The 15,567-nt window shown below is 40.2% G+C and overlaps 1 protein-coding gene across 1 annotated transcript in view; it reads left to right on the top strand.

Annotated features, from left to right (window-relative positions):
* Positions 1-15,567, top strand: part of LOC145414031 (uncharacterized) — a 182,201-nt gene that overhangs the window by 61,812 nt on the left and 104,822 nt on the right. The window contains exons 15-17 of the mRNA XM_080283597.1: positions 6,351-6,547; positions 6,805-6,995; positions 7,836-7,954. Of these exons, the coding sequence (XP_080139723.1) occupies positions 6,351-6,547; positions 6,805-6,995; positions 7,836-7,954 (507 nt within the window). The remainder of the gene's footprint in view (positions 1-6,350; positions 6,548-6,804; positions 6,996-7,835; positions 7,955-15,567) is intronic.

The raw sequence follows: 15,567 nt of genomic DNA, 5'->3' as shown, positions 1-15,567 counted from the left end.
CTTCACCTACACGACCATTTAAGTCTCCTCCCAAAATCAGTATCTCATCATCCTGCATACCACCCACTACACATATTAAATCATCCCAAAATCTATCTTTCTCTGCTTCATCCAATCCTGCCTGTGGAGCATATGCCGATATAATCGCAGCTATCTTTCTACCCAACAGAATTTTCACTACCTATATCCTATCGCTTACTCTCAAAACATTCATAACATATTCCACCCATTTCTCTGCAACCGTGACACCAACACCTCCATATTCGTCTGTCCCCCCCTTCCAAAACAGCTTATAGCAACAGTCCTTCCCAACAATCTTTCTGGCTGATCCACCCCTGTACTGGACTTCCTGCAAACACGCCACATCCACCCACCTCCTACTGAATGCCTCAGCAACCTCCCCTGCTCTTCCTCTCAAACTTCCCACATTCCATGAACCCACCCTCATCCCCATGGGTGATTTACTGTCCTCAGGCTTGCTTTGAAACTTATTTTGTTTTGCAATTAGCCAGCCTAATGTGATCATAACGGGAGCGTTGTTTAGTGGTGACGAGCATTGGTCTAACACAACCCACATCACGTCACATCACTTCATCATCGAGGTACATGTGCTCGAGGGAATTTGTGTTTAGTGCACATGGCGAATTTTCTTCTGTCTCATCCATCCATCAAAATTGGTGCCCTATCAGAGTGGATTTCAACTTTGGGAATAACAACAACAACAAAAAATAAGTCTGTAGTGGGCAAATCCATAGAGTTCAGCAGCTGGAGGATGATAGTTAAATTGTGCTTTGCCAAAAAATTACGGATAAGGAGCAGCATGTGAGCAGGCGCCCTGTCATGGTACAGCACCTAGGTTATGTTTGTCCACATGTCAGACCTCTTCCTTCACACTGTCTCCCTCATACTCTTCAGGACGTCCAAGTAAAACTTGTTATTGACTGTCTTACCACATGAAACAAATTCATGATAAATGACGCGCTTCCACTCAGAACAGATAATCAACATTGCCTTTATGTTTGAGCGACTCTGACATGCTTTTTTTTTTTCATAATGATGTGAGCAGATGGAGAGAACACTTTAAGGAATTGTTGAACACAGAGGATGGAAGTAATGCGAGTATAAGTGGCTGGAGAATGGCTGGGAGAAGGAGGGAGGTGAGAAGACAGGAAGAAATCAGTAGGATAGAAGTTGTGGAAGCAATGAAGAAAGTTAAATCGGGGAAAGCCCCAGGAATTGATGGAGTGTGTGGTGAAACACTGAAGCATGGGGGAGAGAGAGTAGTAGAATTGATGTGGAAGATGTGCAGATTGTCCTGGGAGGAAGGTACAGTCCCAGAGGATTGGAAGTCAGGTACAATTATTCCCTTGTACAAAGGAAAAGGGGAAAAAGAAGTGTGGTTGTAATCATAGGGGCATTTGTCTTCTTAGTATAATAGGAAAAGTGTATGGTAGGATACTTACTGACAGAGTTAGAGAAAGAACAGAGAAATTAGTTGGAGAAGAACAGGGAGGCTTTAGAAAGGGAAGAGGTTGTGTAGATCAGATATTCATTCTTAGATCTCTAGTGGAAAAGTTTCTAGAGAAGGGAAAGAAGTTGTATGCGGCTTTCATGGATTTGGAGAAAACATATGACAGGGTGGATAGACAAGGATTGTGGAAAGTGTTAAGAATATATGGAGTAGATGGGAAGTTGTTGAATGCTGTGAAGAGTATGTACGATGGTGTGAAGGCTGCAGTGCGTGTGGATGGTGAACTAAGTGAATTTTTTTCTTTGAAAGTTGGGTTGAAACAGGGATGTTTCATGTCTCCATGGTTGTTCAGTCTGTACATGGATGGGGTAATAAAAGAGGTACAAGGTAGGGTAGTGGATGTAGGAGTGGCCCTGGTGAGAGAGGATAGTGTTTGGAAACTCCCTGTACTGTTGTTTGCAGATGATACTGTGTTGTTGAGTGAAGACTAAGGGGAGCTGCAAGGCTTGGTGGATGAGTCTGAGAGAGTGTGTAAGAAACGGAATCTAAAGGTGAATGTAGGGAAGAGTAAAGTGATGGTTTTTGAGAGAGGTGAAGTCAGTGAATGTACAGCGAGGTTGGATGGTGAGGAATTGGAAAATGTGAATACGTTTAAGTACTTGGGTAGTGTGATGAGTAAGGATGGAGGTTTGGAGGGTGAAGTGCTTGAAAGGGTACAGCAGGGAATAAAGGTTGCTGGTTCTGTGAAAGCAGTGATAAGAAACAGGGAAGTGAGTATGGAAGTGAAAAAGTTACTACATGACAGTATTGTGATACCAACTTTAACGTATGGAAGTGAAGCTTGGACGTTGTTGGAAGAACACAAGTCAAGAGTGAGAGCAGTGGAAATGAGTTATTTAAGAGGAGCCTGTGGAGTCACATGGAGAGACAGGCTGACGAATGAGGATATAAAGGAGCGTTGTGGTGTGGATGTGGATGTGATAGGAAGCGTTATGAGGAACACACTGAGGTGGTTTGGCCATGTGGAGAGGATGGAGGGTGAAAGACTGACGAAGAGAGTGTATGTGAGTGAGGTGGAGGAGGAAAGAAGGGGGGAGAGGCCGAGGATGAGATGGAGGGATGGGGTGGAGAGGTATATGAGACAGGGGGTTGTGAGCTGGGAGCAGGGCAGTGAAATGGCGGGGGACAGGGCGACTTGGAGGCGATTTGCTTGTGGCCACCCCAAACGGGATTGAGGCATCTGGCAATAGATAGATAGTTAGATGTTCCAACCCACTGCAATAACTCTTTTTGTTTTGATATCATAGCCATACAGTCATGTTTCATCACCTGTTGTGACATTTCTCAGAAAGTTTTCTTCAGTGTTCAAACAAACAAACAGCTCCTGACTGACAGTGACATCGTTATGTTTTGCTCATCTGTCAGCAGACACGGCACAGAATTTGTAGTAGCATGATTCGTCTGCATTTGTTCAGTTAAAATCGTGTGGGATGAACTTGTACAGATGCATACTTCTTCGGAAACTTCAAGGACAGTCAGGAAACAATTTTCACAGTTCACAACATGCACTTTCACAATGTGATCATCATCACTTGATGTGGAAGCCTTGCAGATTTGGGATTGTCTTCAGTGGATGTTCTTCCCACTTGGAACTGTAGGAACCAGTTTTGACATTGCATATGGCTCAAACAATCCTCCCAATAAGCGTGTTGCAACATTTGAAAAGTCTCCAAAAAAGTTTTTCCCAATTTGAAACAATTTAATGTAAACATGTTGCACTTCAAGAACCATCATAGTTCAACTTGCAACTAATCACCAAGTTTTTTTTTTTTTTTTTTTTTTTTTTAATGGAGGAAGAAAAAACAAAGGAAAAAAAACAATAAGCCCATATGCCTAAAGGCATCCTCCATTCATAAAATATTTATTACAACTGGATTTAAATTGAAGTAGATTAAATGTTTGTGGGAAACAACTCCTGGGCAGTGAATTCCAGAGAGTAGTAGTTCTGGGGATAAATGAATTTTGATAAGCAGAGGTTCTGCATTGCGGGGGAGAGACTGTGAATTCATGGGCGCTCCCAGCTGCCCGAGTATTTCTGAGAAAATATGAAGGGGAGGCACAATTGAAGCTAGTTTGTCAGAGCACTTACGGTAAAAATATCGATAAAATAATGCTAAAGAAGCAACATCTCTGTGCACTGATAAAGGAGGAAGGTCCTGCATAATGGCAGGATTATTGATTAATCTAAAGACTTTATTTTGAATATTGTCCAACTGCCTCAATGCAACCGCTCCTCATCCACTCCACGGTGATGAACAGTATTCAATCTGAGAATGCACATGACTTTTGTATATTGTGGCCATCTGCTCGTCAGTGAAGAACTCACTAACTTTGTACATAAGTCCCAATTTTTTTGAAGCATTTTTAGCAAGGGATTCAACATAAGCTGTCCAGCTTAGGTTGGGGTGTAGAGTAACACCTAGGATATCAATTGTAGTGGATATGGGAATATTGACATCATATAAAATTATGTGAGAGTCTGCGGGTTTCTTTCTGTTGGAGAAATTAATGTATTTAGTTTTCTGAGCATTATATGAGACCAGATCTGTTTGTCCCCATTGATTGATTTTAGAAAGGTCCTGGTTCAGAGAAATTGTGTGTTTATTTGGGAATTTATAATATCAAATTTTGTAAAGGAGGTACTAAATGTGAAAGAACTATGAAGGGTTGAGTCATCAGCATAAGAGTGTATTGGGTTGTGAGTGACAGATAGGAGGTCATTCATATGAATGAGAAAGAGGGTTGGCGCCAAAACTGATCCCTGAGGTACGCCAGCATTTATGGAATGAAACTGAGAATAAATTCCATGTACCATTACCCGTATTTTTCTCTTAGGAAGGTAAGAAGAAGTTAGAGGAACCAGTGATGCAAGGCCATAGTGTGACATCTTAGACAATAAGGCCTGGTGCCATACTCTGTCAAATGATTTTGATATATCAAGTGCTGTTGTGTGAGTTTCACCGTGTTGGTCTGTTGTTTTGTTAATCTAATGGGTAAGAAGGCAAAGAATGTCTACAGTTGAACGTTCTCGTCTGAATCCATACTGCCGATCATTGATTAATTTATTAATTTCTAGATGCTTGACTATGTGTTTGTTAATTAGTATCTCAAAAACTTTACCGAGAATGGAAGTTATTGCAATTGGCGTATAGTTTGATGGATCAGAAGTTGCCTCCTTTTTAGGAACAGGATGGATGTTTGCATCTTTCCAAGAGGCTGGAAAACTTGAGGTATGGATGCATAAGCGGAAAGATTTTGCAAATACTGGAGCCAACACTAAGGAGCAATTTTTAAGTATTATTGAAGGAATTTCATCTGGACCAGTAGCTTTGTCTGCCGAGAGATTCTCTAATACAGCTTGTACGTATCTGGTGTGAATCATGAAAGGAGGTATTTGAGGGGAATCAAAATCAAGTACAGGAATATTGTGATTTTCTGTATTTAGGGTTGAGTTTGTTGAAAAAATGTCAACAAGAAGTTTGACTTTTCCATGTGGGTCACTTAATATATACACATTCACTCAAACATGTGTACCTCAGTGACTAAGTGACATGGCATGATGTGGCTAATTTTAGACTAAAGCTCAAAGTCACCACTTCACAGACCTTTCATGATCACACAACACTGGCTAGTTGATGGGCTATTTGAAAAGTTTGGTTTCTTTTTGGACAGACATTGTAAGCAAAAATTGCAATTGTACATTGATCAGTGAGGCTTCAAATGAGATCATAATGAGTGTATAAGCAAAAATAGGGTTGTATATCAAATAAAAGTCCTAACTTTAGTCATTGTATAAGCGAGTTGTCACGTACCAGTTCTTTGTAAAATGAGGGTCTGCTGTTAGTTTCTCTTGTTTTTTTAATCCTTTTATCTTTCTTTGAATGCATCAGAATCCTGCCATATTGCATTATTTTTGTCTGTCAGAATTCTTTCATTCCCCGAACTGCATCTCTTTGGAACTTGCTTCCCCAGAGTTGTTTCCCTCCAAACTTCAACCTACAGTTGTTCAAGGCTAACTGTTACAGATATTTTATGAACAGCTTACACCAGTAATTTGGTGTATGGTTTATTTATTTTTTTTATTCATTTGTTTTTCCTTCCTCTGTTCTGTTTAAAAAAAAAAAAAGTTAATGAGTACCCGGTACAAGTATGGTGGTCTTTGATGTTGTCATGAATGTTGTGAATGAAAATGTTATATAGTACATTATAATGTGAATGTTGAGAATCCAGCACTTAGGTTGCAGATTGAATATTTTCTCACTACAACCTACAGTAGTTATCTGCCAATATTAGTATCCTTAAGGTCACCATCCATCCATCCATCCATCATCCAATCCTATGTTGCCCCATGAGGAGCATAAGAGCCCGGGGCTAGGCAGTTGGTCTGGACATTTAAGATGAGAGTGACCAGCCTCACTCATCCCTGAGTGGCATTACATGAGCAATCAACCCCAACCATCCCTTGGATATAAACCTTCACCAGCTCAATCCGACTGGAGTGCAATAATTACCCACTAAACCACCAGGTGCCAAAATTTGATTATATGGTTACCACCCAGCGTAGTAAATGGTTTCCTGGTTTACAGGAAACCATTTGGCTTGTCACTCAGTGTAGAGTCACCCACAGGCAGAAGGAAAAGGAAAGAATGAAGGAAAGAAAGACAGAAGAGGGCGTGTAAAGTCACCTGTAGGCAGAAGGACAAGGAAAGAATGAAGGAAAGAAAGACAGAAGAGGATGGAAGGAAAGAAGGACATATGGCATTATTATGACAATTGTTTGTACTTACCACAATTTTTTTTTAAATCTCATTGTTCTTAGAACTGTCGAGACAACACAATGGGTCCACATTGTGAAGTTTGTGCAACTGGTTACTATGGGGATCCAGCACGTGGACCCTGTAAGCCATGTGCCTGCCCAACACTTCAACAGAACTTTGCTGAAACCTGCCAAGCAGACAGATACGCAGAGTATGTTTGCAACTGTCGCCCTGGATATACAGGAGACAAGTGTGACAGGTGAGTAAAACAAAAGAAAAAAACAGTTTCTAGCAGTTAGTCAAATTTGATACGAACATTGTTAAATTCCTATTACATTCAATATGCCTAATTTCATTTGATTAAGCAGATGTGAATGAGAAGAACTATATCATGTAGGGCCACTCTTGTCTGAAACTTGGAGCAAAGGAAGTTAATAAACTGATTTATCCCTCCAATATAGTTTCATTGCCATTTTTGCCTGAAGTGGAAACAGAATATGTTGCATATTTTGCCAGGTGTGACTTTGGATACTATGGTCGTCCCTTGGAGCCAGGTGGTTCTTGCATCCCCTGCAAGTGTGACACATTTGGCAGCCTCCATGAGGGCTGTAATGAGAATGGCCAGTGTAGTTGTAAAGAGGGAATTACAGGGCGAGACTGCTCCCAGTGTGCTCCCAGACATATCACTTCTCCCATTGGTTGCATATGTAAGTTAACTCCTTCAGTATGGTAATGACTTTTGTTATTTGTGCTACTGACATACAGTTGTACAATATTCAACTTAAGAATGATGTCTTGTACCAAAGAAGTTAATGAAAGCTATGCCTGCCTCCTCCAGTTTGAATTATATCCCTTAAGTTTCTAATAATTTTCAGAAGGAAGCAATAATTAAACATAAAAGACAGCCTCAGACTTACCAGATTAAGAGGAAGTCATGTATAGTATAGAACTAAGCTATTGCAAATTCTTTATGTTTTGTCACAATAGGTGGCTAGCTGCCATTGACCGTGGGAGTTAGTGCCATAAGAGTGATGTAAAGCTAGTAGCTTGGTAACTAAGCTCAGAATCATAAACACAGGCCAGGAATCTTAGCCACAATGCACGATCTCAAGTCCAAGTTGAGATGTTCACGCTATTACAAGTTCCTCTAGGCATGAAGAAAAATAATACCATCCATGTGTTTCCTGCATGTACAGTGACCAAAGGGCAGAGAGGACACAATTTAGTCTTGAATCACATGCCTTTCCAGGACCTGATATAGCTAGGCATGCTAATATAAATATGTGGAATATGGGAGATGTAAATGAAGAGTATAATAGAATAAAATGTTACAGAGGGCTTTAAGGGAGGGTTTCCTAAAGTCATCAAAAGAAAATTTAATGTGGATTTTTTTGTACTGGAAAGAAAGCTTCATTTTCTTCATCAGATAATACCTGAAGGCCTTCATTCTTTTTCTGAAGCAGTTTGAAATTTTCATTAATTTCTGCAACAGTCTGGGTAAAGATAGAGTTAGAACTAAATATTAATTAGCTGTATTTCTTGCTTAGCCTGTGAGGATGGATGTGTGGATATTCTGTTGGATGAAGTGGAGGATATGATATATGCCATCACATCACTTGATCTTGATGATGGAGATATTCCAGCCCCTTGGACCACCATCAGACTTGTGAGTTTCTTTTTTTTTCATGCATGCATTTTTAGTTTTAGTGTAGCTTATGTTTATATACCGTGTACATAAATATAAATACAATATATACAAGTATATATATATATATATATATATATATATATACTGTATACAGTAAGAGTCCATTAATCCAAACATGGATAATCCGAAAATCCCAATATTCCAAATTTTTGAAGACGGCTGACAAAATCTCAAAAGTAAAAAAAAAATCAAAATTAAAATTCAACCTGGGCACCAAATGCGCCGAAGTGCCGAGCGGTGTGGTCATGGAGGTTTCATGGAAGGAAGCTTCTGTGTACGTTGATAAACTGGTGCATTTCGTGGAAGAAAATAATGATTACAGTGGGGCTGAGGTGATCAATTTCCATATCTTGCGATACGAGTTCTACAAGAAATGTGTGCAGGCTGTCAGGCAGGCTGATATCCGTGACTGGCTGAAGTGCATGAGCAACCAGGCAGGTAAATCCAGTGATGACGACCCAAGACCAGCTACCCACACTCCAAAGAAGGCACCTCAAAGAACCCTAGAAGAAACAGGTAGTCCTGAGGGTTCTGAGACAATTCGCTGTCAAGTCAATTCGCCATCAGACAATTCACCGTCAAAACATGGACGATTCACCATCAGTAAAATTTGCACCCTGGACAATTCCCCATCATTCTATAAATATACTTATTTTTAATTAATCAACTCACACTATTCCCCATCATTCTATAAATATACTTATTTTTAATTAATCAACTCACTCTCATCTTAAATGTCGGGACCAACTGCTTAGCCCTGGGCTCCTACGCTCCTCATGGGGAAATGTAGGATTGGATGATGGGTGGATGGATTTAATTAATCGATACTTTAATAAGTATATTTCAGGGGGATCCATCAAAGTCTATGTTCAGTAGCGTAGGCTTTCGATATTATTTATTAGTTGCACCTTTAGCCAATAATTAACTTGTTTCTTCCTCACTGTAGTCACCTTTAAATTATATTTTGGCATCACCCATAGCTGTCTTCATTAATGACGGCAAATTGTCTTGTTATTGTTGTGGTGGCGAATTGACTTGATGGCAAATTGTCCCGAAACCGTCCAAAGCCGATGCTTGAGGACGATGAGTGAAAATGACAAACAGAGTGAAATGTACTGTACCGTAGGTTTAAGGAATATTCCACAGTAATACATATTAAGTTTTTGTGCTTTTACAATACGTGCATATTATTATTAATCCTGGACTTACTCTCTCTAATTGGATTTACCTGCTTACAACTGCTGTTTTCAACACTACACATTACTGGTGAGTTAAACAACCCATAACATCTCTTAATTTACCAATTACAGTTTGTGTCTTCAGTAATACATTATTAAGTAAAAAATTTGTGTAATACGTAATGTGAATATGTGCCATATTATATTATGAATGAATGAAAAGTGATCCATTTGGTAAAATTTCAGTTTAAACATGAAATTAAGAGTCTCAGGGGTCCCACCCAAAAATCCGAAAAATCAAGTAATCCAAATGATTCTCAGTCCACTGCCATTTGGATTAATGGACTTTTACTGTATATATATATATATATATATATATATATATATATATATGTATATATAGGTAGATAGATATATATATATATATATATATATATATATGTATATATACACACATACATACACAGTAAAAGTCCTTTAATCCGGACTGCAGCTGCCCACAAACTGTCCGGATTATCAGATTTTCTGGACTATCAGACAGATACCAGAAAATGTTCATTCATTCAATCTTCAGTTTCCTTACAGAATTGTTTGACTTTTCTGTAATTATTAACCCGTTGATAGGCTTGCCCTCACATCGTTTTCCACAAAACCACTTATAAAGAACTGTGTCTGACTGTGCCAGTGCTTGTTTCTTAAGAGTTTTCCTTTTCTCACATCCTGTCATAGACTGTCCGCTCGCGGCATATTCCCTCAGTTCCTTGGATTTATTTTTGCAGTCATAAATGGTTGACTGACCTACGTTAAACTCCCGCATTAAGTCCTTCACCGGTGCACCCTTCTCCAGCTGTTGTATTATTTCTAATTTCTTACCGATCAAAATTGTAACATGCTTCCTCTTCTTACCAGTAGTAGGTGGTGTAGTAGGAGCCATTCTAGTGAAATACTTAAAAAATGAACAAGCAAATTCGGTAGACAATGCATGGAATGTACAACACGCACAATCAGTTAGGTAAACATACAGACGGGAGGATTCGGAACCTCCAGAATGTCGATTTGGGTTGTTGACTAAGCTTTGGGTGCAGAATTGGATAGTTCGGCGCACCGCTTTCGGCTGTTTTTCGATAGTTCTCTATTTTTTTTGTATTTTATCTCAATTTCGTACCCAAAAAAGCTAAAAATGACCCTTGGTTGAAAAGGCTGAACCATCAGGATTTCTGGACCATCGGGTGTCGGATTAAAGGACTTTTACTGTATACAGTAATCCCTGTACTTTCCGGACACTCACTTTCCGGACACCCCACTTACTGGCCTGGACCTTCGGAACCCAAAAATGGCCAAAAAAAGAAAAAATCCCCCCAAAATCTGAATTTTTTCCCACCCTTAATTTGAAATTGCCACGCAGCACCGAACAGCTGTTGCACCACGGACCCTTCACCTCTTGCTTCCTCCCCCCTCCCTTGTCAGGGTTGCCATTTGGTATTTTTCATTACCAAATGTGGGCCAATTTGGTAATGAAAAATTCGTTTGGTAATGAATCAGAATAATGCATTACCAAATGGATTTTTCACATGTATGATGATACACAGGATGGAGATGGTGGATTGTCTGCTTTCTCTGATTAATCTGCTAGCCAACATAGCGTGAAAATAATCAACATTCTGTTATTATAAGGAGTGTGATTACATGTATTTCCACTTGTATGTATAATTAGTAGTGGTAGGTGGTGGCGACCATCATCCACTCACTCTGATGTAGTGCTGCCTACTTCCTTAGCCTTTATCATTTTTTCTGTGCCTGCCCTCCTCTCTTCCTATTTCTCCCATCTTTCCTGTCACTTCTTATTGCTTTTCTTTCCTTTACAGGTGGCTTTACACTGAGTGACAAGCCAAATGGTTTTCTGTAAGCCAAGAAACCATTTACAACGCTGGGTGGTAACCATATAACCAAACCATACGTGCTTCCTACGTGTCAAGTGGGTTGGTGGAGGGTTAGTGCCCCTCCCCATAAAACAACTAACTCAAAGTCAAATGGCCACCCCTTACGGGATTATGGCGTCTGGCTATAGATAGATAGATAGATATGTATAATTAGTGAAGAATAAAGGCTTCCTTTAAGAATTTGGTAATGAAAATTGAGGAGTTTGGTAATGTGGCCGAGTTCAGATCTGGCAACCCTGTTCCCAATTACTGCCTAACCTTCATTCAGGGAAGACGTCCATCGTAATCGATGCCGCATGTGCTCGTTTTTTGTGAATAAACAGTGAAGAAACCACAGTACCTCGCCACTAGACCACATGGGAATTTACAGTGTTGGGCAGTGTTATGAAATTAGAGTGCAAAGGATTAACTGGGGAGTGAGTGTGGCGGTTGAAATGGCGGTTGAAACTTGTGTGGTTCAGTTAAGAAGAATGTGCAGTGTTAAACAATTATAACTCACAGTGCAAAGAATTAAGTTTAACACAACACTGGATTACTGTATGTGTTTCAAGAGCATTGTCACAACTACCAGAGCATTAGAGAGTTAGAGGAGGTGGCCACAGATGTGCTGCAAGTACAGTATAGTACCCTGTATGCTGCTGGGCCTAAGTATTTTCCATACTTCTAATTCCTCATTCTCTGGTTCCTTTTCATTTATTTCATGCTTTATATCCATTGTTGGTGTGAATAGGGTCTTAAATAGGTTTAAATAAGTACTATGCATGTCTGATAGGGAGTTATTTAGGTGGCTTTCAGAGTTAGGCTGGGTTAGGGTCCATAAGTACCAGTCCAGTAGTCAGAGGCCCACTTTCCTGACATGTCTTTGGCTCTATTACATCGGATAGTGGAGGGATTACTGTATATATATATATATGGAGCCTCTGTGGTACAGTGGTAGAGTGTGAGTTTCGTACACGGGTGAATCAGGGTTCGCACCCCGCCAGGGTGATAAACTTTGGGAGTGTTCACCCAGCCACGTACTGCATTGGTGGACACAAGGGGTGTTGTGGTTGAACTAGTGTCGCATACTATCAAGTATGCTTGCACCCATTCGGCTTGCGCGGGCCGATTACACTTGGTTGACAGACTATACACACATCCAGAGCCACTCCAACACTACAATTACACTCACAAGCACTTCTAACCCTACATACAATCTCTACTAGACAGCCTAAGCCACTTGGTAGAGATACATTGGCTGTATCGTCCCCACTTCGGTCAGGATAGGCCGGTCCTGCAGTGGATACTCAAATGGCTAACGATGATGGTGATGATATATATATATATATATATATATATATATATGTGTGTGTGTGTGTGTATATATATCATGAACAAATATTGTGATATACTATGATTTCTGTGTTTTTTAATACCTTGTGGGGGGAGGTCCTAAGTCAGTTTGCTGTAGCTATATATATATATATATATATATATATATGTATCCATCCATCCATCATCCAATCCTACATTGCCCCATGAGGAGAGTAGGAGCCCAGGGCTAGGCAGTTGGTCCCGACATTTAAGATGAGAGGGAGTATATATAGATAGATAGATAGATAGACAGGTAGATAGATAGATAGATAGATAGATAGATAGATAGACAGGTAGATAGATAGATTTTGTATGCATATATATATATATATATATATATATATATATATATATATATATATTCTGCCAATGGGTGACTCTGCACTGAGTGACAAGCCAAATGGTTTCTTGTACACCAGGAAACCATTCCATTGACTACGCTGATTACTAGATGATCCTCTCTCCTTTCCTTCCTTCCTCTTCTTTCTTTCCTTCATTCTTTCCTCGTCCTTCTGCCTACGAGTGACTTTACACTCCCTCTTTTGTCTTTCTTTCCTTCATTCTTTCCTCTTCCTTCTGCCTGTGGGTGATTCTACAATGAGTGACAAGCCAAATGGTTTCCTGTACACCAGGAAACAATTTACTATGCTGGGTGGTAATCATATAACTAAATTTTGGTGCTTGGTGGTTTAGGGGTAATTACGGCTCTTCAGTCGGATTGAGCCGGTGAAGGTTTATATCCAAGGGATGGTTGGGGTTGATTGCTCATGTAATGCCACTCAGGGATGAGTGAGGCTGGTCACTCTCATCTTAAATGTGAGGACCAACTTGCCTAGCCCCGGGCTTCTATGCTCCTCATGAGGCAGCATAAGATTCGATGATGATGATATATATATACTGTACGGTAAATTCTCCATAAGTCGGAACCCTTTCAGTCGGGATTACACTTAACTCGGCATGGCATATGATATTCGTTGATGAAAATAATTTAAACTAAACAAAAAAAAATTGTCATAAGAATCCCGGAAAATGTTGTCGGATGGAAACCCAGTCTTGGCATGATGCACTAGGTTCAACATGTTTTAGCCTGTGAGGGCCCATCATCTGCCTCCTGCATTTGTGATAATGGTCAGAAAATGTTGCACAGAAATGAAAGTGTTGCACAGAAGTGATCATGTGCCCTCCCTAACACTTCTATATCCTACCGAAAGACCCTTCTTATGCTTGGATTACACCCTCCACAAATAGGGTAAGCGATTTTTTTATTATTTTTTCTTGTTAGTCAGGAGGCCTCACACTTTTCATAAATTGGAATATCATTAAAGTTAGAATGTCCTCAGCCCCAATTAGTCAGACTTTAAGAGGTTTTACTGTGTATATAAACAATTAGTTTAAGAGGTAAATTGCGTGAACTAGGTATTTTATATATTCTTAACCACTTCAGGCAGAGAGGTTTCCTGTAAGCTGAAGTTGAAAAGATGTCCTTTGGCTGAAGGGGTTAGCCAGTGGTGATGCATTGTATTGTTTGTTCTTGCTACATTGAAAGTGATTTTATTAAGCTTTAGAGAGATGTTTTGTAGTGACACTTAAAATTCACTCTCCATTAACCCCTTTACAACCTTATGTTTCTTCATAAACTGAATACTAAATCATCACACAGTTAAAAGTAATTGAGGCTTATGTCATCAGACTGAATGGGTTAATGGAGATTTTTAACCTTTTCTGCATGAAAGATCTCTCCTACGCTGATATCCCCTAAGCTGTTTGTTTATTCATTTGTAAAGATTCCAACATGCTTGCATGGATCTGCCCTAGTTATTTAGCTTTTTTTTTTTTTTTTTTTTTTTTTTTTTTTTTTACTGCTTCACAGATCTGCTCTCATTGTTTACATTTTCACCCTCCTCACCAAGTTGTCGTCATTTGTCCGCATGTCCAGACTGCCTAATTCAACCTGCTGCCACAAATAATGGCTTCCAGTGAGGAAGGGATTTAGGAAGGGAAAAGGGTGTGTAGATCAGATATTTGTTCTAAGATGTTTAGTGGAGAAATATCTAGAGAAGGGAAGGAAAGTGTATGCTGCCTTCATGGACTTGGAGAAAGCTTATGACAGAATAGATAGGCAAGGTATGTGGAAAGTATTAAGAATATATGGAGTGGAGGGGAAATTGTTGAGTGCTGTGAAGAGTATGTACGAGGGAGCTAGGGTTACGGTGCGAGTGGATGGTGAGCTGAGTGAGTTCTTTGATCTCAATGTGGGACTGAAACAGGGTTGTGTGATGTCTCCATGGCTGTTTAATATATACATGGATGGGGTTGTAAAGGAGGTGCAGGGTAGGGCAGTGGATGTGGGGGTGGCTCTGATGAGTGAGGGTGAGATTTGGAAGGTTCCGGTGTTGCTGTTTGCTGATGATACAGTACTGTTGAGTGAAGATGAATGGGAGTTGCAAGGTTTGGTGAATGAATTTGGGACAGTGTGTAGGAGGAGGAATCTGAAAGTTAATGTAAACAAAAGTAAAGTTATGGTGTTTGAGAGGAATGAAGTCACAGAGTGTGCAGTGAGGTTGGATGGTGAGGATATGGAGAATGTGAGTGCATTCAAGTACTTGGGTAGTGTGATGAGTAAGGATGGAACTTTGGGGGATGAAGTGCGTGAAAGGGTACAGCAGGGAAGGAAGGTCGTTGGTACACTGAAAGCAGTGATGAGAAATAGGGAGGTGAGTATGGATGTTAAGAAGTCACTGCATGATAGTATTGTGATCCCTACCCTGACGTATGGAAGCGAGGCATGGACCTTGCAAGAGGGGAACAAGTCAAGAGTGAGAGCAGTGGAAATGAGTTACTTGAGAGGAGCATGTGGAGTAACATGGAGGGACAGGTTGACGAATGAAGAAGTGAAGGAACGCTGTGGGGTGGATGTGGATGTGGTTGAGAAGATTAGGAGAAATACACTGAGGTGGTTTGGACATGTGAAGAGAATGGAGAGTGAAAGACTGACTAAGAGGGTGTATATAGGTGAGGTGGAGAGAGGGAGAGGGAGAGGTAGACCGAGGATGAGGTGGAGGGATGGAGTTGAGAGGTATATGAGGGAGGGGGGGGTGAG

This window comes from Coenobita brevimanus, chromosome 98 (assembly GCF_032717465.1).
Source record: "Coenobita brevimanus isolate Jiangsu-jjx chromosome 98, ASM3271746v2, whole genome shotgun sequence".
NCBI classification, from domain to species: domain Eukaryota; kingdom Metazoa; phylum Arthropoda; class Malacostraca; order Decapoda; family Coenobitidae; genus Coenobita; species Coenobita brevimanus.
This window is presented reverse-complemented; position numbering and strand designations above follow the sequence as displayed.